Source organism: Pelodiscus sinensis, chromosome Z (assembly GCF_052426305.1).
Source record: "Pelodiscus sinensis isolate ZL-2025 chromosome Z, ASM5242630v1, whole genome shotgun sequence".
In the NCBI taxonomy this organism is placed as follows: Eukaryota; Metazoa; Chordata; order Testudines; family Trionychidae; genus Pelodiscus; species Pelodiscus sinensis.
This window is the reverse complement of record NC_143085.1, coordinates 39,736,161-39,758,535: the sequence shown is the minus strand read 5'-3', so window position 1 is coordinate 39,758,535 and position 22,375 is coordinate 39,736,161. Positions and strand designations below refer to the sequence as shown.

The 22,375-nt window shown below is 43.2% G+C and overlaps 1 protein-coding gene across 1 annotated transcript in view; it reads left to right on the top strand.

The window, feature by feature from the left end:
• The window catches only part of KREMEN1 (kringle containing transmembrane protein 1), a 57,491-nt gene that overhangs the window by 2,403 nt on the left and 32,713 nt on the right, over positions 1-22,375 (top strand). The window contains exons 2-3 of the mRNA XM_089775204.1: positions 12,824-12,986; positions 16,147-16,238. Of these exons, the coding sequence (XP_089631330.1) occupies positions 12,824-12,986; positions 16,147-16,238 (255 nt within the window). The remainder of the gene's footprint in view (positions 1-12,823; positions 12,987-16,146; positions 16,239-22,375) is intronic.

The following is a 22,375-nucleotide window of genomic DNA, read 5'->3' as shown; positions in this document are numbered from 1 at the left end:
GAAATTAAATGTGGCAAATAAGGGCCTGTAAAAATGATTAGAAGTATGGTACTTCAAAGTCATGAAAATACACTGTGGGAGAAACATTGAAGTGTGAAAATTAGCATATGGCATGTATTTACTAGTGTGTAGTCTTCTTTTCGTTGGTAGATGTAAACTTTCATACATCGTTGCAGTAACTGCAGAACTATAGAATACAGAGTATATGTGTCATGGCTGAGCTGAGGATGTGAGAGAAATCTTCACTGGGGTTAGGGTTATGAATGCTTCATCTGACAACATTAACAGGACAGTAACAATTGGACTTTTATACTGTTTTGACTTTAGTACTGTTTATTTTCATGTACTGGTTTTCTTCCCTTCTCTATTTCTTACATAATCTCTTCTAAAACAAATGTTCAATCCAATGATGTTAGCATTTGAATCTAACCACAATGTTCAACTGGAAATTACAGATGAGTAATCTCATGCTCCATGTAAAGAGAAGAGCTGCATTTGTTGGCAGTTTCATTTCTGCCTTTCTTGTTGCCAGATTTGGCCAATTTTTTCTTTCCCTAGTCCCACTCCACTTTCCAATGCTGAAATCAGCAGCTTCCTGTTTTCCTCCCACTTGATTCTCCTAATCTTTTTTTACTTATTTTCTTACTCCTTCTCACACATCCTCCCACCCCTGCAGTGAATAGGGAAATACTCTGCTTAGACTCAATACAGCATTACTAATTACCTTGATAGATGGAGAAGTATTCAACAAAGATACTTCAGCATAACACACTTTTAGCACAGGAGAGAGGTAATTACACAGGAGGGAGGAAATTACAAATCTACATATTATTAGCACAATTTGCAAGAGACTTAGTTCCCCAGTTTTCCGCTGCACTTGGATACTGGAACTGTATTTGAAAACAATGCTATGAGAATCATAGAATCATAGAATAATAGGACTGGAAGGGACCTCAAGAGGTCATCGAGTCCAGCCCCCCGCCCTCAAGGCAGGACCAATCTCCGTCTACACCATCCCTGACAGATGTCTATCTAACCTGTTCTTAAATATCTCCAGAGAGGGAGATTCCACCACCTCCCTTGGCAATTTATTCCAATATTTGACCACCCTGACAGTTAGGAATTTTTTCCTAATGTCCAATCTAAACCTCCCCTGCTGCACTTTAAGCCCATTACTCCTTGTCCTGTCCTCAGAAACCAAGAGGAACAAATTTTCTCCTTCCTCCTTGTGACACCCTTTTAGATATTTGAAAACCGCTATCATGTCCCCCCTTAATCTTCTTTTTTCCAAACTAAACAAGCCCAGTTCATGAAGCCTGGCTTCATAGGTCATGTTCTCTAGACCTTTAATCATTCTTGTCATTTTTCTCTGTACCCTTTCCAATATCTCCACATCTTTCTTGAAATGTGGCGCCCAGAACTGGACACAGTACTCCAGCTGAGGCCTAACTAGTGCAGAGTAGAGTGGCAGAATGACTTCACGAGTTTTGCTTACAACACACCTGTTGATACAACCTAGAATCATATTTGCTTTTTTTGCAACAGCATCACACTGTTGACTCATATTCAACTTGTGGTCCACTATGACCCCTAGATCCCTTTCCGCCATGCTCCTTCCTAGACAGTCGCTTCCCATCTTGTACGTATGGAACTGATTGTTCCTTCCTAAGTGGAGCACTTTGCATTTCTCTTTATTAAACCTCATCCTGTTTATCTCTGACCATTTCTCTAACTTGCTACGGTCATTTTGAATTATGTCCCTATCCTCCAAAGAAGTTGCAACCCCACCCAGTTTGGTATCATCTGCAAACTTAATAAGTGTACTCTCTTAGAAGAAGCAGCCATGAGATTACTCAATTGTACTTAAAAATGTGTTTTGTTTCAAAGTCATAGTCCAAAACAAAAAAAATTACAGAGCGTGTCTGAATAAGCCTGAGGCTGAGGTTGAACATCAGCCAGGAGATGTACATAACATAAGAACTGCCAGACTGGGTCAGACCAAAGGTCCATCCTGCTCTGTACCCTGTCTGCCCACAGTGGCCAATTCCAGGTGTCCCAGAGGGAGTGAATCGAACAGGTACTGATCAAGTGATCTCTCTCCTGCCATCCATCTCCACCCTCTGGGTATGTCTACACTACCCACCTCGTTCGAACTAGGAGGGTAATGTAGGCATACCGCACTTGCAAATGAAGCCCGGGATTTGAATTTCCCGGGCTTCATTTGCATAAGCGGGGAGCCGCCATTTTTAAATCCCCGCTGGTTCGAACCCCGTGCAGCGTGGCTACACGGGGCTCGAACTAGGTAATTCGGACAAGGCTTCCTATTCCGAACTACCAGTACACCTTGTCCCACGAGGTGTACCGGTAGTTCGGAATAGGAATCCTAGTTTGAACTAGCGGGGTAGTGTAGACATACCCTCTGACAAACAGAGGCTGGGGACACCATTCCTTACCCATACGGCTAATAGCCAGGGCTCGACAAATTAGTCAATCTACTCGCCCACGGTGAGTAGATTTTAAGGTGACACGGTGCCACAGCGCAATCAGCGCATGCACAGCGCGGTCTGCACATGCGCAGCATGCCAAACCACGCAGCTGGTGAGTGGGGCTCGACAAATAATGCAATCTACTCGCCACGGAGAGCTAGGTCTAGAAGAGCTAGGTCCGGGTGATCTGCTCATGCACAGAATGATCTGTGCAGGCACAGATTGCTGGACAGCACGGCTCGCGAGCGGGGCTTGCCGCAGTTCAACAAGCCCTGCTAATAGCCATGTATGAACTTAACCTCCATGAATTTATTTCGTTCTCTTTTAAACCCTGTTATAGTGCTAGCCTTCTATGTAGTTTCTATAATTGTTATACATTGTAGCTAGAAGTGAACTTTTGCAAAATTCTTTTAATTTTAATATCTGAAATGCCTCCTGTGTTTCATAGCCTACTTCGCTTGAATTATAACATAGTGAACAATACAAAACATTGAACTAATTTGCTAACAGTATGCAAATGACCTGCTGGTACTCAATCTATAAAACTGCATCTTCAAAGAAAATAGCTAGCCTGGTAAAAATATTTTTAGTAATGACCACAGAAGCCATATTTGTCTGTTTGATCTCCTGAAGCATCTTCTGGTTTTAATCAGGGGAACAAGCAGTGGACATCTACAGTAACAAAGCTCTATTCCCATGTTCATAGAGCCACAATTGAACATTCCTCTCAAGAAGGTAAGTTGATATTCTGGCCCTTCAGTCCCTGGGCCCCAACCTCTATTAGGATGTCTTGGCCTCAGTTAAGCAGTTTGTGTCCATCTTTTCCTAATTTTACTTTCATTAAAGTGTTTGTTGTTTAAGTATATCCTTTCAATCAAATTGGAGACTGCAACATCTGGTTAGTTGCCTGTAACTCTTGCCATTTTCAGCCAGATAAAGCTCTTTTCACTTAAGGAGGTTTGCTCAAGTTACAAATTGCAGCAAGAGATTTAGAAAAAGTTTAGTTCAAATGGAAGGTAAATTAAAAGGAATCTCTTTAAAATCTCTGGGAGATGCCTTACTTGTGGTTATGTATGTATCCTGTTCAGCAGAAGGCTTTAGCTGAACATGTGCATATGCAGAAGGGGGCCAAGCACTAAACCTATGCTAAGAATCTGGCCACAAGCTGCTAGATCTAATCCATCTCCTCCTACTTTTAGAAAGCTGCTGTATCTGTATTAGTCCCTTCACCAATTTGACTGAAGATGCTGAACAAGAACAAACCATTACCGAAATGATCAGTTTGGCTATGGAAAATGTAGGACCCAGCATTGTCTGTCCTTTCCCGTAAGGAACTGTTCCAAGCGAATGTTAGAGACATCACATTACTATTTATTGTACTGACATCTAAGGTGGAGATATCAGCTTCCTTATTCTCTCTCCTACTGCCCTGTATACTATAGCCACTGCCAATTAGCTGATGCTAAATTATTCTAAAAAATAAATAAATCCCAGGGTTTATCTGGCACCAATCCAGAATTCTTGTTGCCTTCCTAAAATTAAAACAACACCAGAAATTTCAACGCTTTTCAGTAAAATACTTTGAATCAGCAAATTTCCCATTCTAAATTTTCTAATTAAAAACCAAAAAACACTCTACCCCATTTTACAAGAATATTATAAGACTCTGTTTAGTTCATACTGTGTCCTTCAACCCTCCCCATCCATCAGTCTTGACATCTATTCCTGGAGGTATTTATTTAACTAGTAAGTGTTGCAGCATACTCATAAGGGATGCAGAATCTTGCATTTATTGTTAAGGGAGGGACACACGTTCAACAGTTAGGAACATCTTCAGATAAAGCATCCTTCTTGCTACTCCCTCTCCCTTACGTAGCAGAGGTAGGCAGTGGCATTCTGTGATTCCTTACAGTTCCAAGTGTCCCATGAGGAGCATGGGTAGCCATCTAGACCCAGGGTGACGGAGGCCTTGGATAATGGCAGTAAGGTCCCCCACATGGGAGAAGAAAGGTCACACATGTCTAATCAGAGGCAGATGGAAAACACTCTTATGGGCTTCAGCTGCTATTTGATCTTCCAAACACAGCTCTAGCTCTAATAAAACTGAATTTTGAATCCCATGTAGCAGGCATGCTCCAGACATGAGGTACAGCATTCACTACACTCTTTTGAGTTTTCCCCTCCTGACCCGTCAATACCTTTTTGGCATCTCTGGACTAAGTGTTAGCCAGCTCATCCTTAGCCACTCTCAGACTCTGCAAATCTAAATTGAGTTGTTTGTTCCACTGTACTGGGTTGGCTGGATATTATTAGAACAGCTGAGAGCCATTAGTACACTGCAAACTCCAGCCACTTGTCCAGGAGTTCCATATACACACTGAACAAACCTTCCAGCTGTGAGTGATCAGAACCATTCAAGTAATTCCACCCATACATAGTAGTGACTACATACATGCCAAGAAAATATTTAGGTATCACAAGAGAGCTGATGGATCTAACATAATCAGTGTGGACACATTATTCTTACCCACCAGTAGATGATGCTCTGCATCCAGTGCAGTTTCAACTTCAAACATAGGCCTAAAAACTAGATGACACAGATCCAGGAAATATGAGGACTCCAGAAATTTCCAGAGTTTATTTATCACAGCCTTCTCACTAGACTTTTTCAAAAAACTGACACATTGGCAGAAATCAAGCAGTGGATCCTTAAGCAAAAGCCATACAATGCCTTCCTTAGGGAAGATGGGTATTCCTCCCCTGCATTTTTTTCTCCTGGAAGAGCTACCATTCCCTCCTTTTTTCCAAGGGCTCATGGGAGTTGTAGTCTCTAGGGCTAGATTGCAGCATAAAGGATCCTCCCAGTAAAAGTTAGAGGCTCCTTTAGTAAGGGAACTACAGTTGTAATACATTTCTACCTGTCCATTGCTAGCATGATCTTCTATGGTGTTTCTCAGTCTCTGTTGGTTTTAGAGAGCTGATCATTAAAACAGTCATTTCATGTCACAGGGACACTATGCATCAAGCAAACCATGGAAGACAATAGTCTGTGTATAGCACTGGGGGAACTGTCGTGTCTCTGATTCTGTTCTGAATATTAGATCCAAAGTAAAGCCATTAGAGCTAATGTCATGCTCCTGTCATGCTCATGGCAGCTGAAATGGGCATGACATCAATATGTGAAAGTCCACTTTGCTCAGCCATGCCTTGGGAGGCATGATTTTGTGCTCATGATGCTGGATACTTCTGGAACTGTGTTATTAATATACTATTGTTAAAATGTTTGATGAATCACTTTAAATTTGATATTTTATTTCCTATGGATATGTCTATACTACAGCACTATTTCGGTTAACTTAATTCAAAATAGTTAATTCGAATTAAGTTAATTCGAAGTAACGCATCTATACACAAAAACTATTTCGAAATAGCGTTTTGCTATTTCGAAATAGCACGTCCACACTGAGTGGACCCTGAACCAAAGTTAAGGCTGGCTGGAACCAGTGCTGGCAGGGCATCAGGTTGGGACTTGAGTGTGTGGGGCTGCTGCCTGAGGCTAACTGAGCTCTGTGCTTAAAGGGACCCTACCCCCACCCCGGACAGACAGTTCTCAAGGTTCCCCACTTTCTTGTCTACTACTGCACTCCAGGACATCTCTCCTACCCTTCCCTATGTCACTGGTAACTACATGTACCATGACCACCGGCTCCTCCCCAGCACTACACATAAGTCTGTCTAGATGCCTTGAGAGATCTGCAACCTTCGCACCAGGCAGGCAAGTGACCATACGGTTCTCCCGGTCATCACAAACCCAACTATCTATGTTTTTAACGATCGAATCACCCATCAGAGGTATCCTCAGTGTGAGAAGATACCGCAGCATCCTCTGGGGTCCCAACTACGGGACGGTTTCCCTCTGCTCCCATTGAATGCTCTGTTCCCTTGAGACTCATCCGCTTGCAAGTCCATTAGCAAAATTTTTTAATAAATCTCTAAACTCAGGGGCAGTACCATTTGACTGGAGAATTGCTAATATAGTTCCTATTTTTAAGAAAGGGAAAAAAAGCGACCTGGGTAACTATAGGCCTGTTAGTTTGACATCTGTTGTATTCAAGATCTTGGAAAAAGGAGAAAGTAGTTAGAGACATTGAGGCTAATGGCAATTGGGACAAATTACAACATGATTTTACAAAAGGTAGATCATGTCAAACCAACCTGATCTCCTTTTTTGAGAAACTAACAGATTTTTTAGATAAAGGAAATGCAGTGGATATAATCTACCTCGACTTTAGTAAGGCATTTGATACAGTACCACATGGGGAATTATTGGTTAAATTGGAAAAGACAGGGATTAATATGGAAGTTGAGAGGTGGGTAAGCAACTGGTTAAAGGGGAGATTACAGGAGGTCATACTGAAAGGTGAACTGTCAGGTTGGAGGAAGGTTACTAGCAGAGTTCCTCAGAGATCAGTTTTGGGGCCAATTTTATTTAATCTTTTTATCGCTGACCTTGGCACCAAAAGTGGAAGTGTCCTGATAAAATTTGCTAATGACACAAAGTTGGGAGGTATTGCCAATTCAGAAAAGGATCGGGATATCATACAGGAAGATCTGGATGATCTTGTAAATTGGAGTGATAGCAACAGGATGAAATTTAATAGTGAGAAGTGTAAGGTTATGCATTTAGGGATTAATAACAAGAATTTTAGTTATAAGCTGGGGACACATCAGTTGGAAGTGACGGGGGAGGAGAAGGACCTCGGAGTCCTGGTTGATTATAGGATGACTATGAGCCACCATTGTGACATGGCCGTGAAAAAGGTTAATACGGTCTTGGGATGTATTAGGCGAGGTATTTCCAGTAGGGATAAGAAGGTATAAGTGCCATTATACAAGGCATTGGTGAGACCCCATTTGGAATACTGTGTGCAGTTCTGGTCTCCCATGTTTAAGAAGGATGAATTCAAACTGGAACAGGTACAAAGAAGGGCCACTAGGATGATCCGAGGAATGGAAAACCTGTCTTATGAAAGGAGACTCAAGGAGCTTGGCTTGTTTACCTTAACCAAATGAAGGCTGAGGAGGGACATGATTGCACTCTTTAAATATATTAGGAGGGATAAATACCAGGGAGAGAGAGGAATTATTTAAGCTTAATACCAATGTGGACACAAGAACAAATGGATATAAGCTAGCTAGTAGGAAGTTTAGACTTGAGATTAGACGAAGGTTTCTAACCATTAGAGGAGTGAAGTTCTGGAACAGCCTTCCAAGGGAAGTAGTGGGGGCAAAAGATCTATCTGGCTTCAAGATTAAACTAGATGGGTTTATGAAGGAGATGGTTTGATGAGAACATGATCTTGGTAACTAAGGGTATGTCTACACTACCCTCCTAGTTCGAACTAGGAGGGTAATGTAGGCATACCGCACTTGCAAATGAAGCCCGGGATTTGAATTTCCCAGGCTTCATTTGCATAAGCGGGGCGCCACCATTATTAAAACCCCGCTGGTTCGAACCCTGTGCCGCGCGGCTACACGGGGCACGAACTAGGTAGTTCGAACTAGGCTTCCTAGTTCGAACTACCGTTACTCCTCATTCCACGAGGAGTAACGGTAGTTCAAACTAGGAAGCCTAGTTCGAACTACCTAGTTCATGCCCCATGTAGCTGCGCGGCACAGGGTTCGTACCAGCGGGGTTTTAAAAATGGTGGCTCCCCGTTTATGCAAATGAAGCCTGGGAAATTCAAATCCCGGGCTTCATTTGCAAGTGCGGTATGCCTACATTACCCTCCTCGTTCGAACTAGGAGGGTAGTGTAGACATACCCTCAGTGAGGTAGGCAAGCAAGCGGGGAAGCTGAGAACCGGCTGTTCAGGTGGGGTCCCTTTAAGCACAAGCCTAAGATAGCCTCTGATAGCAGCCACACAAAGCAAGTACCCTTCTGGAACTGGTTTCAGCTGCCCTTAAATGCAATCCAGTATCCAATCAGTGTGAACGCACTATGTCGAAATAGCAAAACGCTATTTCGAATTAGTTTTTGTGTCTAGATGCGTTATTTCGAATTAGCTTATTTTGAATTAACTAATCGAAATAAGTTAATTTGAAATAGCGCTGTAGTGTAGACATATCCTTACCTGTGGGCTTTGGTCATCTGCCCGCTTTGAACCTAGTTTAAAGCCTCCTCGCTAGGTTATCCAGTTTATATCCAAATACTCTCTTCCCTTTCTTCAATGGGGGGGGGGGGAGGGGAAGGGCGGGTCACATCCCTGCTTAGCAGCCCTTCTTCCTGGAACCACAAAAAAGCCAAATCCCTCCTGGTGACACCATCTTTGCAGCCAGGCATTCACCTCCAGGATGCACCTGTCTCTGCCCGGGCCCTGACCTTTGATAGGAAGGACTGAGGAGAACATCACCTGCACTCCAAACTCCTTCATGTGTACCCTCAGAGTCCAATAGTCACTTTTCACACCTCGCAGTATCCTTAGTGCCCACATGCATGAGTACCATGGAGTAATAGTCAGAGGGCCAGATGATCTTTGACAATCCCTCCATAATATCTTGGATATGGGCTCCGGGCCAGCAACACCTCCCAGGATGTCATGTAAGGGCGACAGATGAGTGCCTCCATCCCCCTCAGAAGAGCGTCTCGAACCCCCACTACCCTACTCTTCTCACAGTGGTGGCAGCAGACCTCCCAGCCTTGGAAGTACATGGCTTCTCCTACTCATCCTTAGCGACTGATTCCTCATCTCTCATTGCCAGAGCAGCCTTATGGGGGGGTACCCCAGGTAAATGCCACACCTTCTATCCCCACACTCCCTTCCCACACACCCCCACTCCTGTCCCCAAACTCCCTCCTGCACTCTTCCACTTCCTTTCCAGCCCCAAAACTCCCTCCTACAGTCTGCATCCTGCCTCCCTATTCTACCTACATTTCCTCCCAGAGCCCATCCCCTCCTGCATGCCAATCCTCTGCCCCATCCCACCCAAATTCCCTCCCAGAGTGTTACACAGGTGGGGTGGGATGCAGGCCCTGGGAGTTTGGGGCATCACCAACATTTCTTCAAATCTGCCCCACCTGTTGCCAAGGACAAAAGGAATGCCTCTGCCCCATCCTCTTGCATCATTTATTGCAGGCAACTACTGGCCTCTATGGTCTGCATCCCATCATGGCCGCAGCCCAGCTCTGTAAGGGCCTTCGCCTGGTTTACCAGTTCCTGCAACATAGCACAGTCTTGGGTGGCCAGGCTCATCAACAGGAACTTGGTCTCTCTCTGCAGCCACATTGCTTCCTGTTTGGCAACTGCTTGGACACAGGTCACCTCCTGCTGGGCAGCCATGGCCCATATCCATGTTTGACTCCATCCTCCTTCTTGAGAAAGGGGTGGTCTATTATGTCTCAGGCTTACAGTCTGGGCTCACTGTGCATTAGGCCACAACTTGGATACCCCACTCCCGACATCACATGTGAAAAAAGGCTAGAATTAGTTGGGGGGGGGGTACCAAACTTCGCCTTGGAGAGGTGCCACCCCTTACTCCTATTCTTGGGCATTATGCACTCTATACATGCCCCAGTGTTGGGTCTAATTCTCTGAGATGCCATTTTGGGTACAAGCGTCATCTTGTGAGTCTAAACAACAACTGGGACTCCATTTTGGCTGCCTTTCTTCTCCCTCCTTTTCCCGCCCTTTTCTGTGTTTTGGCGGGAAACCTGATGTCAGGGGACCTAAGTTTGTCCAGTGAAAGCAGACACGTGATTCTAGTCTGCCCTTCAATGGCAGGTTATTTAAGGGCTGCCTTTGGCTTTGCTTGGGACTGCCCATCTGAGTAGTAGAGTACAATAGTCATTCAGACGGGTACACCAGGTCCATACATTGTAGTTTAGGGTTGTGAGAAGTGACACACTTGCACACAAGGAGTGAACATCTACCTGTCACTCCTCTCCACTTGGGACTCACATCCACAACAGAGCAGGGGAAGGGGTTTGCTAGGCCAAGTGGACCTAACAAAAGGAGGATTGATCCAGCTGTTCTGGTTCGGTTGTTCCAGACACATAAGATCAAGTCTGGAATCCAGGCACTGCCATGAGGGTCTCAAGCTGCAAGACATGGTACAGTCCCTGTAACACTCCTCCAGGTTACCTGGGTTCTTACCTTTTACTTACCTGGAGTCACAGTCCAGCTACCTTTGTTCTATTTCCTGTAGTGGGGTCCTATTTTATTTTGTTCAGTTATATTTACCTTGTTTACTGTTCAATAAACCTTGTTAGTTTATCTCAACTGTCTGTCTGAGTCTTTGGGGAAAGCCTAATAGCACCCAATGACAGAAGCAGGTTTGGGGACGGGCCTGAAAGCCACTTCAGCTTAAGATCAAGAGTTTTCTGGCTAACACCAGTGGGGGAGAGTGAGAGGAGTGGGGAAGAGATCTGAGTCTCCCTCCGTCCCCTCTCTAGCCTCCCCCCGCCCCCCGTTTCTTTACCCCTCCCCCACGTCTTGGGTAGGGTTACCCTCAGCCCTTCACACCAGAGACAGATCTCCCTCCTCTAGTTCTCTGGTCTTGCAAATCTCAGCAACACACCTCCCAACTCCAGTCCTCTCTCTTCCCTCCACCCTGTCTGCCTGAAGCAGGGGGTTTTCTTAGGTTCCTGAGGCGGCCTTACATGGCTACAGGTGCCTGTATTAACCTGTTGTAACCTTCCCTAGTGTGCAGGGACCCAGGCCTTAATTAGCCTAGTGCTTATACATCTCCCCTCTATCCCTCTGCTGCTGTTCTCTGGCCCTGCGGTATTACACTATCATATTACGCATACATCCCAAGCACTTCATCACAGGAATAAAGAGTTAAGGATGTAGTACATTTAATATGGCCTACATAATAGGCACATTGTGATGAGAGGCACTCCAGCTGCATATACAAACTGCATGCAGAAGGAATGTGGAGTGTTTGAAGTGCTGTAATGCTGACAAACCATCTCAGGGCCAGCACCCAGAATGGCTACACACTTCCTTGCACCAGGCAGTGGGCTAGAAAAGAGGCAGCAGAGCCTCTACAATGGTGGTGTATCGATGCCACATCAACCAGATGTTGTACAGTCATGCTCCCCCATTGTTCTGATGCCACACACAAAAAATGTTGGTCAGTAAAACACAGCAACTTTAACTTTGAGCCAAGGGGTGTACCATGCTGATATCAGACCCTAATTATTTTAAAGTAAACAATTAAATGAGAAATGTTACTAATTACTACATTTATCAATTGGCAAGAGGAATTTTTTTAGTTTGTTACTTATAATGGTTGTTTCTTGAGAATACTATATAATTAATAGAAAAATTGTATTGTGTTGTCAGTTTATGGTACAATTATGTGTGTATGGGGGCTTACATTTGGTCAATTTGTGTCATTAGTAGGAAAATATAAATTCAAATAAGGTCAAAATTCTGATTTAACAGGGAAATGGGATATCTTAGGTGAGGATTTTGGAGCTACTGCTGATTCTTGTTTCACATTAACAGCTACTTTGCTAAATGCTGGTAAGTTAAGAAAAACAGGGAAATCTAGGGTAAATGTTAATGAATGAGGAAGAAAGTCATCTGGGAGCTTTGAAAATTGAACTATGTAGCTGCTGGGGTAGCAAAAGTTCTGTGTTCACGAGTTCTGTGGGCACAAGTCTTCCCCTAAGCAAACACAAGCCGGAGATACAAAAAAAAAAATCCCTAGAAGAATCCTCTGGGTAATGTGTAAAAAATGTTAACCACCAGAATCCTTGAAATAAAACCATCATCTGCTGGCAGCCTGCCACTTATTCTTGCCCACTCTGCATTCTCCACACGGCCACTCATGCCAGCTCCCTGCTAAGACCCAGCCCACCCCAGTGGCATTTTCCCTGGTCCCACAGTCTCTTTTCCATTCGCATGGTGATTAAAGATTTTGTTTAAAAACTAATACATTTAGTCAAAATGCAATCAAAACTCAGCAATGTGGCCAGAGAAATGGGAGCCCCATCACATCACTGAATTTCACACATTTTGCACAAATAAAGTGAGGGGTAAATCCTTTACAAAATAAGAGGATATCACAAAATATGGTTTGGTCATTTATTTAAAAGTGTAGTTTAGTTTCAGGATGCATCTGAGCACATTAATACATGGTGTATGGAATATAATAAAAGTAATTTTCAGTCATATGAAAACCAGTCAAGCTAAGTTTAATTTAAAGAAACACTGACATCCTGGACAGTGTCTTCTACAGCCTGAACTGATGCAAGAACAGTTTAATTAAAGGGAAAATGGGGACAAACTTTGCCTAAAATGACACACACACTCTCTCTTCATTTTCTAGAATGTTACACAGCAAATGGGGTGGACTATCGGGGCACTCAGAACCAAACTGCCCTGCATGGGGGGAGACCTTGTGTGTTCTGGAATGAGACTTTCCAGCATCCTTACAATACCTGGAAGTATCCCCATGGAGAAGGAGGGCTTGGAGAGCACAACTATTGCAGGTAAGGAGCAGTCTCACTGCTGCTAACATTGCCAGCACATCTAATGTCTCTTTTGGCCTTTGACGCAAAGCTGAAAGTCTGATGGCACACAATGGAGCTAATAGCCAACACTCTGCTATCAGACAGACATCTTTACATCCCACCTCCAGTTCCCTTCACTCTAGCATCTGCAGGCATGCTCAAGCAGCTTTAGCATAAAGGTGCATGTCAGCCCAGCTCTGAAATCCACATCACAAGCCAACCACAGCCTAACCTGGGAGAGAATGACTGGCCCTCTCCTCAGAAAGGTATCTCAGAAATAGCACATGCTCCATGTCAGGTATAAAAAGCATGGGCTGGATGGTTGTCAGCCGACGGTCAGGGCAGTGTGTGTGTGTTTCCGAGAAAAGGTTTAACGTCCGTGTCTTTACTGCTAGGACTGGGGTCCCGTCGCAGAGGGCAGCCAACAGGCCAACAGACGCCCCTTTATAGGAAGAGCTTATTACACCTCAGATTTTAGCTGCTATAATGCAAGATTCCTTCGCAGCAGGCCGCCTGGGAAAGACTGAGAGGTACCCCAACGGATCTGCCACCTGGGAGTGACACAAATCCAAACGCCCAAGCTCTTCCTATGCCTGTCCTTTTTGACTGGCTGAAGTTCTTTTAAATTGTGCTTGGTTCTGTTACAGCAACTGAAGGAGTCAGGTTAAAGCTTAAACAGTTACAGGTTTATTAAAAAGACATAAAAGCATATGGTTACAATGGCTATTGCTCTATTTCTTAACTGCTAGCAAATATAGATTTAAAAAAAATAGTTACAAAGAAAATAAAGATCGAAAATAGAAATAATGGTACCAAGTGACAGCTTAATCTTTAAAGAGCTCTAAATCTATGTGTACGCTTAAGACAAAGGACCACATCCAGGTACAATTTTTACCCCTTTCTGTGCCTCTCGACTCCAGCCTGTCAGGCCAGGGCCGGTCTCTCAATTCCTAGGAAAGACGAATATGAGGTAGGCGTCCCCTTGGAACCTCGGGAGATCAAACACCTAACCCGACCAGCAGATAGATGGTAGATTGACACTCAGATAAGAAAGAGGATACAGGTCCCCAGGGGTATAAAGATGGGTCCAGCAGTACATTTACTCTAAGAGGCCAAATTGTACTGGTCCGTTTTGTGGCGCCAGTTCTTACAAACAAGTTTCAAGTTAATTTACACTTGCAAGAGAGGAAGATAGCTAAATTAGGAGTGCCGGATATTCTTTTACTGGGCAAGAGATTCCTCCCCCCGCGGACGCCTGTGTGTTCGTATCAATATGGGTTTGAGTCAAGGACACTCTTTGGCAGCTTCTTGGTCAGCAATTAGCGTATCTCTGTTTACAGCCATTCACAGTCACAGCAGCCTGGGCCTTCTGTTCTGTGTGCCCTGCATGCTCCAGGCAAGCAAAAATGGATGTTACAGGGGGGTTCCTGTCTGGCTACATTGATTTGGCCATTGCTGCTGGTTCTTGTTACACCTGGATGCCTTGGATATTTTACGTAAGTCCCTTGTGCTTATGAGAACAAAATAGTCCTTGATCTCATTTCATTTTAAAATCTAGGGCTGCTCTAGTGCTTAGGAGAGCCATGGTCAAACTCCTGTTCTACCGCAGACACCCTGAGTGCCTTTGGGCAAGTTACTTTCTGTGCATGTCTCTCAAAGGGGGTCAGTAGCATGGCAGGCCTTGCAGGGCTCGGACTTGGAGGGCAAATACAGTAAAGATGGTGAGGATCTGGTAATGGGGGTCATATTAGGTGCGTTTCCTACCTCTAGCTAAGCTAGGTGTGCAGTAGTCCTGAATGTGCATGTACCATGCTGCTGGAACAGCCTGCCCCAACACACAGGTACAAGGTCACTGTGTGGAAACATCCGTTTGTAGAGCAAAATGGCATCCGTTGCACAATGTGACCTTGCCAAAGTGCTGGAATGGCTCTCAGGCTACACTATACCCAGTGCACAATACAGAGGAGCACATAGCTATACAAGAGTTTCCCCATCCACACAGCCTTGGAGCATCCTCTGACTCCTGACTCAGGGAGTTACCAGTGGAGCAGGACCAGTTGACTGAAAGAGAAAGTCTTATTTTGAGACTGGCTGATTGAGACAGCTGGATGTTCAGTGAATGTAAAATGGGTTTCCCCAAAATGACAAAGCTTGTGGGCTTCTCTCATTATTTTAGTCTATGTTGTAAGTTCTCAATGGTCCTACATTCCCTTTGGGATTGATTCTCTACTTCCCTGTATTTTGTGTAAAAAGGCCCTTTTGGTTTCTTTCCTACCATTTACTGACAAGGCTTGTGGAGTTATCCTTTGACCCCACAAAGGCAAGGGAATCCTCAGAAGTGCAGCTTTTACTGCACTGCCTTGGGTAATGGGGTAGTCAGTAGTTTGGCAGTGAGAATTCCCTTTGTTTGTGCGAGTAAGCTAAGCCTTTACCAGAAGATTGAAACTCTTATAAGGCTACGTCTACACTGGCACCCTTTTCCGGAAATGCTTAAAACAGAACAGTTTTCCATTATAAGTATTTCCGGAAAAGTGTGTCTACATTGGCAGGATGCTTTTCCAGAAAAGCACTTTTTCCGGAAAAGCGTCCGTGCCAATGTAGACGCGCTTTTCTGGAAAAAAGCCCCGATCGTCATTTTCGCGATTGGGGCTTTTTTGCAGAAAAGACTACTGTGCTGTCTACACTGGCCCTTTTCTGGAACATATTTTCCGGAAAAGGACTTTTGCCCGAACGGGAGCAGCATAGTTTTTCCGGAAAAACACTGACAATTTTACAGTAGATCGTCATTGCTTTTCCAGAAAAGCAAGCGGCCAGTGTAGACAGCTGGCAAGTTATTCCGGAAAAGCAGCTGCTTTTCCGGAATAAGTGGCCCAGTGTAGACACAGCCTTACTGTAATACTATGATCTTCGCTGATTTACCAAAAATCTGCACCTATAAAGTCTTTTAATTTTCCCAGTATCTATTAGCTCAGCAGTTCTTAACACTCTGTTCTTCACTGTCTTCTTGGAAAGACAGACCAGCTGAAACACTGCAGTAGAAATTAAAATAATTATGATCATGATTAATTTAATACAAAAATAGAGGATCTGTATATGGATCACAAAAATGTTTGACAAAAATGTCTTCTTCCCATGCTAGGAACCCTGATGGAGATGTTAGCCCCTGGTGCTATATTGCAGACTGTGAGGATGAAGTGTATTGGAAATACTGTGAGATTCCATCTTGCCGAAGTAAGAAAAACGATTATTCCTGGCCTGATTTACTATTCCACAAAGAATGACAGTCACATGAATAGGCAGTGGGTTAGTGACCTTCATAATGGGAACCTGAATGAAATCAAACAGGTTTTTTTTATCCACTTGTCTCCTAAGCAAAATTTTCATCTCTGTGCTCCAGAGCTAACAGCAAACTTACTGCATCCTCCATACCCCATCCATTCTCCTAATTACTGAATGTTATTTACAATATAATACAGTACAGGCATTAGCTCAAAATCTATGAAGTGCTGCTTGTTTCTTATAATATAGAAATGTTTATTAAAAATAACAAGTAAATAAATAGCAAATAGCAAAGAATTAATATTCAAAAAGACAAAACCAAAACAACTATCCATTATCACATTCCTGAATGTATTGTATTATCTTAGTTTTTCTATAGTGCCTATCAACACAGACCAAAATTTTTCATACCTGAGGCTACGTCTAGACTAAAAGCCTCTTTCAAAAGAGAGCATCTAGACTGCAACCACTTTTTTTGAAAAAGCAAGCTGCTTTTTCTGGAAGAGGTTTTTCCATCATTTGGCCTTAGGGTTGCCAGGTGTCCGGTATTGGCCTGGACAGTCTGGTATTTGTGGCCTCTGTCCAGTAAAAAAAAACAACAGAAGATATTTTCAGTTTTTCTTGGATAAAAAGGCGCATGGGACATTCTTCCCCTGCAGTGTCTGGCAGGAGAGGAAGGAGCAGGGAGATTTAAAGGTGCAGTGACTTTTTTTTTTTTTTGCAAGCAGTTGTTGGGTTTCCTTTTCCTCAGCAACTTTGCCCCCCTCCTTTTTTTTTTCTCACCTAATACTTTTCCCTCCATACTCGGTATTTTGTGTGAAAGTATCTGGCAACCCTATTTGGTCCCATCTACACGGGGCCAAATGTTAGGAAAAAATCCCTCTTTCAAAAGTCCCTGTAAAACCTCATTTTACAAGGAATAAAGGGGCTTTCAAAAGAGGGGGGGTTCCAACATTTGGCCCCATGTAGATGGGATCAAATGGCAGAAAAGCCTCTTCCAGAAAAAAAACAGAAGAAGGTATGCAAATGAAAGCGCTATTTGCATACCTCTTCCAAAACCCACCCCCACACCCCACAGTGTAGCTGTACTCTCAGAAAAACTTCCAGTTTGAAGTACATGAGTATAATATGTTTTGGATCTTGCTCACCACTCTCTCTTATAGGTATGTAAACAAGAGGATTGTATATGCAAGTTAGACAACTTAATTTTTAAAATTGCCGTAAAGCACAGGGGCATTTTTATGTAGGATTTAAAAAGGAATGAAAGTTTTGGTCTTATTTTATAATTTAGAGCCACAATGCATGATTTATAATGGATTTTGCTTGCCACCTGTCCAAGATAACAGAAGCTCTTCCAGCTCAAAGCAACTCTGAATTTCAGGGCACTTTCTGGATTTAAAATGGGACATCTGGTTTCTTTTAAGTACACAGATGCTAGCAAATTATTTGGATTTGGATCTAATAAAAAATAAGTTGGAAAGCAAATTTTCTGCCCATTTGTTCCACACACAGAGATCCTTTCAGTATTAGCCCCAGTCATTTTCTAAGTGATGGGGAGCAGAGGATTTAAATGTGGACATTTTTATTTGAACAGATAATCCCAGATTTACATTTACAAAATGGCCTTTTGAGCAGTAGTAGCTGCTTCAAGCATTGCCTTGAAACCAGATCCTAGGAAAGGGAGTTACATCAATTTAGCACAAACCATATATTGCAAGTCCCTCCAAGTCTTAATGCAAACCTGATAGTTTATGCAGTTATTAAAGTCAGAAGAGCTTGTTTCTTCTCCTCTCTTTCTGGTTCTAGCAAGCCTGAAGATAAGCTTCAGGCAGACTGTAGCTAGATTTGAATAATACACCCTCAGGACTTGTGTAGCTTGGTGGAGGGATAGAGAAATTAGGCTGGAAATTGATTGTTCGGTTTTTCAAAAATTAATGAGCCAGTGTTGCAAGCAGCCATCTGCATAGATGTATTCAAGCATGGATGTTGCTTGATGAGTCAAAGAATTTCTGGTAGTGTGACTCAACACAGCTTAGGACAGGTATAAGACAGGAAACACCAAGCCATAGTAATTGTGTGGAGGGACTTGTGTAGCATCATTCTCTTTTACAGATTGCGCTAACTAATTCCAATCTGTTCTTACAGTTTTCGTGGAAAGCAATTGCACCATATTTCAAGCCCAACAATAGTAATGGTTAGTACCATGTGCCATGGAGAAGTATGTGTTGAGATGGTGCATTGATAAGTATGTCATATAGAATAAATGCTCCTAGTAAAAAATGGCAGTAGTGATGGTTCCAGAGTGTGCCTGGTCTCTCTCTATCTCCAACCTTTGCAATATGAGAAATTTCTAAGAGGCTTGAAATTGTGAAAAACAAAATTTCAGCATCAAGTGTGTGAATGCTCAAGGAAGAGCAGCTCAAGATGTGGAGAAGAACTAACTGAAAATAGTGATAGAAATGTAGTCGTGTTAGTCTGGTGTAGCTGAATAAAGACTCTAATTATCTTACCCATTACAAAGATAGCTTCCCCAATTATCACCTCTAATACCATTAGCTCACAGACATTTACCTCCCCCCCCCCATTTCCCTTCTGTTCTGAAATTTGATTTGTCCTTTTCATATGTGTTCATTTTTTTAAATTGTATCCTTTGGTATATATGGTTGTGACAATTTTCTTCCACTATTTGATCTGAGGAAGTGGGTCTGGCCCACCAAAGCTCATCATCTAATAAACCATCTTGTTAGTCTTTACAGTGCTGCATAGTCCTGTTTTTTGTTTTAACTGAAAATAGTAACTGCCTCTAAATATATCAGATGTTATGCTTCGAAGCAGCAGTAGCGTGATTGAGTTTCTTTCTCCTTGGTAATCAGATGACTATGAAATTTCAGAGGGAGACCAAATTACAACAGATCACAGAATCATAGAACATTAGAACTGGAAGGGACCTCAAGAGATCATCCAGTCCAGTCCCCTGCCCTCATGGCAGGACCAAGCACCATCTAGATAATCCCTAATAGAGGTCTGTCCAGCCTGCTCTTAAATATCTCCAGAGATGGAGATTCCACAACCTCCCTAGGCAATTTATTCCTGCATTTAACCACCCTGACACTTAAGGAAGGAGGGGAGAGGAATCATTCTCTTTGTCCTCTGAGGATAGAACAAGAAGCAAGGGGCTTAAACTGCAGCAAGGGAGGTTTAGGCTGGACATTAGGAAAAACTTCCTAACACCTTTTTAGATACTTGAAAACTGCAATTGTGTTCCCTCTCACACTCCTCTTTTTCAAACTAACCAAGCCCAGTTCCTTCAGACTTGCCTCATAGCTCATGTTCTCTAGATCTTTTATCATCCTTGTTGCTCTTCTCTGGACCGTCTTCAATTTCTCTATATCTTTCCTGAAATGTGGTGCCCAGAACTGCACACGATACTCCAATTGAAGCTCAATCAGCACAGAGTAGAGCAGAAGAATGACTTCTCGTGTCTTACTCACAACACACCTGTTAATGAATCCCAGAATCATGTTTGCTTTTTTTGCAACAGCATCACACTGTTGACTCATATCTAGGTTGTGGTCCACTCTGACTCCTAGATCCCTTTCTGCAGGTCTCCTTCATAGACAGTCGCTTCCCATTCTATATGCGTGAAATGGATTGTTCCTTCATAAGTGGAGCACTTTGCATTTGTCCTTATTAAACTTCATTCTATTTACCTTAGACCATTTCTCCAATTTGTCCAAATCATTTTGAATTATGACCCTATTGTCCAAAGCACGTGCAACCCCTCCCGGCTTGGGATCATCTGCAAATGTAATAAGCGTCCTCTCTATGATATCGTCTAAATCGTTGATGAAGATATTGAACAGAACTGGTCCCAAAACAGATCCCTGTGGAACCCCACTTTTTATGCCTTTCCAGCATTACTGTGAACTGAGAATGGTTATCTAGCTAGTTATGTATCCACCTTATAGGAGCCCCATCTAGGTTGTATTTCCCTAGTTTATTGATAGGTTGGTCATGTGAAGCCATATCAAATGCCTTACTGAAGTCTAGGTATACCACATCCACCGCTTTTCCCTTACCCACCAGACTCTTTATCCTATCAAAGAAAGCTATCAGATTGGGTTGGCATGATTTTTTTTTACACTTCCAGGCTGGCTGTTACCTATCACCTTATTATCTTCCAGGTGTTTGCAGATGAATTCCTTAATTACTTTCTCCATTATCTTTCCTGGCACAGAAAGTTAAACTGACTGGTCTATAGTTTCCTGGATTGTTCTTATTTCCTTTTTTATAGATGGGCACTAGATTTGCCCTTTTTCCGTCTTCTGGAATTTCTTCCGACTTCCATGACTTTTCATAGATGATAGCTAAAGGCTCAGATACCTCCTCTATCAGCTCCTTGAGTACTCTAGGATGCATTTCATCGGGCCCTGGTGACTTGAAGACATCTAACTTTTCTAAGTGATGTTTAACTTGTTCTTTTTTTGTTTTATCTTCTAACCCTACTCCATTTCCACTAGCATTCACTATGTTAGGCATTCCTTCATCATCATACTTCTTGATGAAAACCAAAACAAAGAAGTCATTAAGCACCTCTGCCATTTCCAAGTTTCCTGTTACTGTTTCCCCCTCCTCACTGAGCAGTGGGCCAACCCTGTCCTTGGCCTTCCTCTTGTGTCTAATATATTTATAGAAAGTCTTCTTGTTACCTGTTATGTCTCTAGCTAGTCTGAGCTCATTCTGTGCCTTTGCCTTTCTGCTCTTGCTCCTGCATTCCTGTGTTGTTTGCTTGAATTCATCCTTTGTAATTTGGCCTAGTTTCCACTTTTTATATGACTCCTTTTTCTATTTTTAGATCATGCAAGGTCTCTTGGTTAAGCCAAGGTAGCCTTTTGCCATACTTTCTATCTTTCCTATGCAGTGGTATAGTTTGCTTTTGGACAAACTGAGAATTGATGTCTTTTTGAAAATAATGTCTTTTTGAAAAACTGCCAACTCTCTTCAGTTGTTTTTCCTCTTACTCTTGCTTCTCATGGGGACCTTACCTACCAGCTCTCCGAGTTTACTAAATTACACAATTACAAGACCAAACAAGTTCACCAAGTCAGGGTCACCTCAAACCGTTCCTCCAAGTTATCTCACCAAGGCTATGTCTAGACTGCAGGCTTCTTTCGAAAGAGGCTCTTTCGAAAGCATCTTTCGAAAGAGCCTCTTTCGAAAGATTGCGTCTAGACTGCAGGCGGATCTTTCGAAAGAGAAATCCACTTTTTCGAAAGAGAGCACCCAGCGAGTCTGGATGCTCTCTTTCGAAGATGGCCTATTTACATTGAAGAACGCCTTCTTTCGAAAGAGGAACTTTCGAAAGAAGGCGTTCTTCCTCGTAAATTGAGGTTTACCACCATCGAAAGAAAAGCCGCGTTCTTTCGAAATAATTTCGAAAGAACGCAGCTTGAGTCTGGACGCAGGGGAAGTTTTTTCGGGAAAAGGCTACTTTTCCTGAAAAAACCCCTGAGTCTGGACACGGCCCAAATGTATGGAGTTGTTGAAGGAAGCATGCAGACAGCATGGCAGGTTTCTCAGTGCTGTTTAATTTCATAGCTGGAAATGTAATTCCTCAGTGTCTGTCATACACTGACACAGAAATTGGTGGAATGATGAATGAATGACAGGACAAATCAGTTGCATTGACATTTATAGATCACTTGGTAAAATGGCCTCATCCGAATAGCATGTATTTAAACACTGCAACAAAGAGTATAGGCCTGGGCAGTGGGTGAAAGTAGGGCTGCCCCCTTCTACCCAAGCCCCATCCCCACCAGAGCCAAGCTGTCCTCCCAGCATGACAGGGAGGGAGGAGGGCACATGACCCCAGCCTCCCTGGCCCCAGAGCACAGGGAAGATGTGTGCTCGTGGGCAGCAACACTCCATCCACAGTGTGCCTACAGCAGGCATTCTGTGCATGGAGAATAGTCAGACCAAGGCTGGTGGTTTGGGAAAGCAGTGCCTCCCCTTGCCCATTATACCTGCCACCCCTGAGTTATAGGTCACAATTATAAGATGTGAGGCAGTATACAGAGAAGAAAAGACCA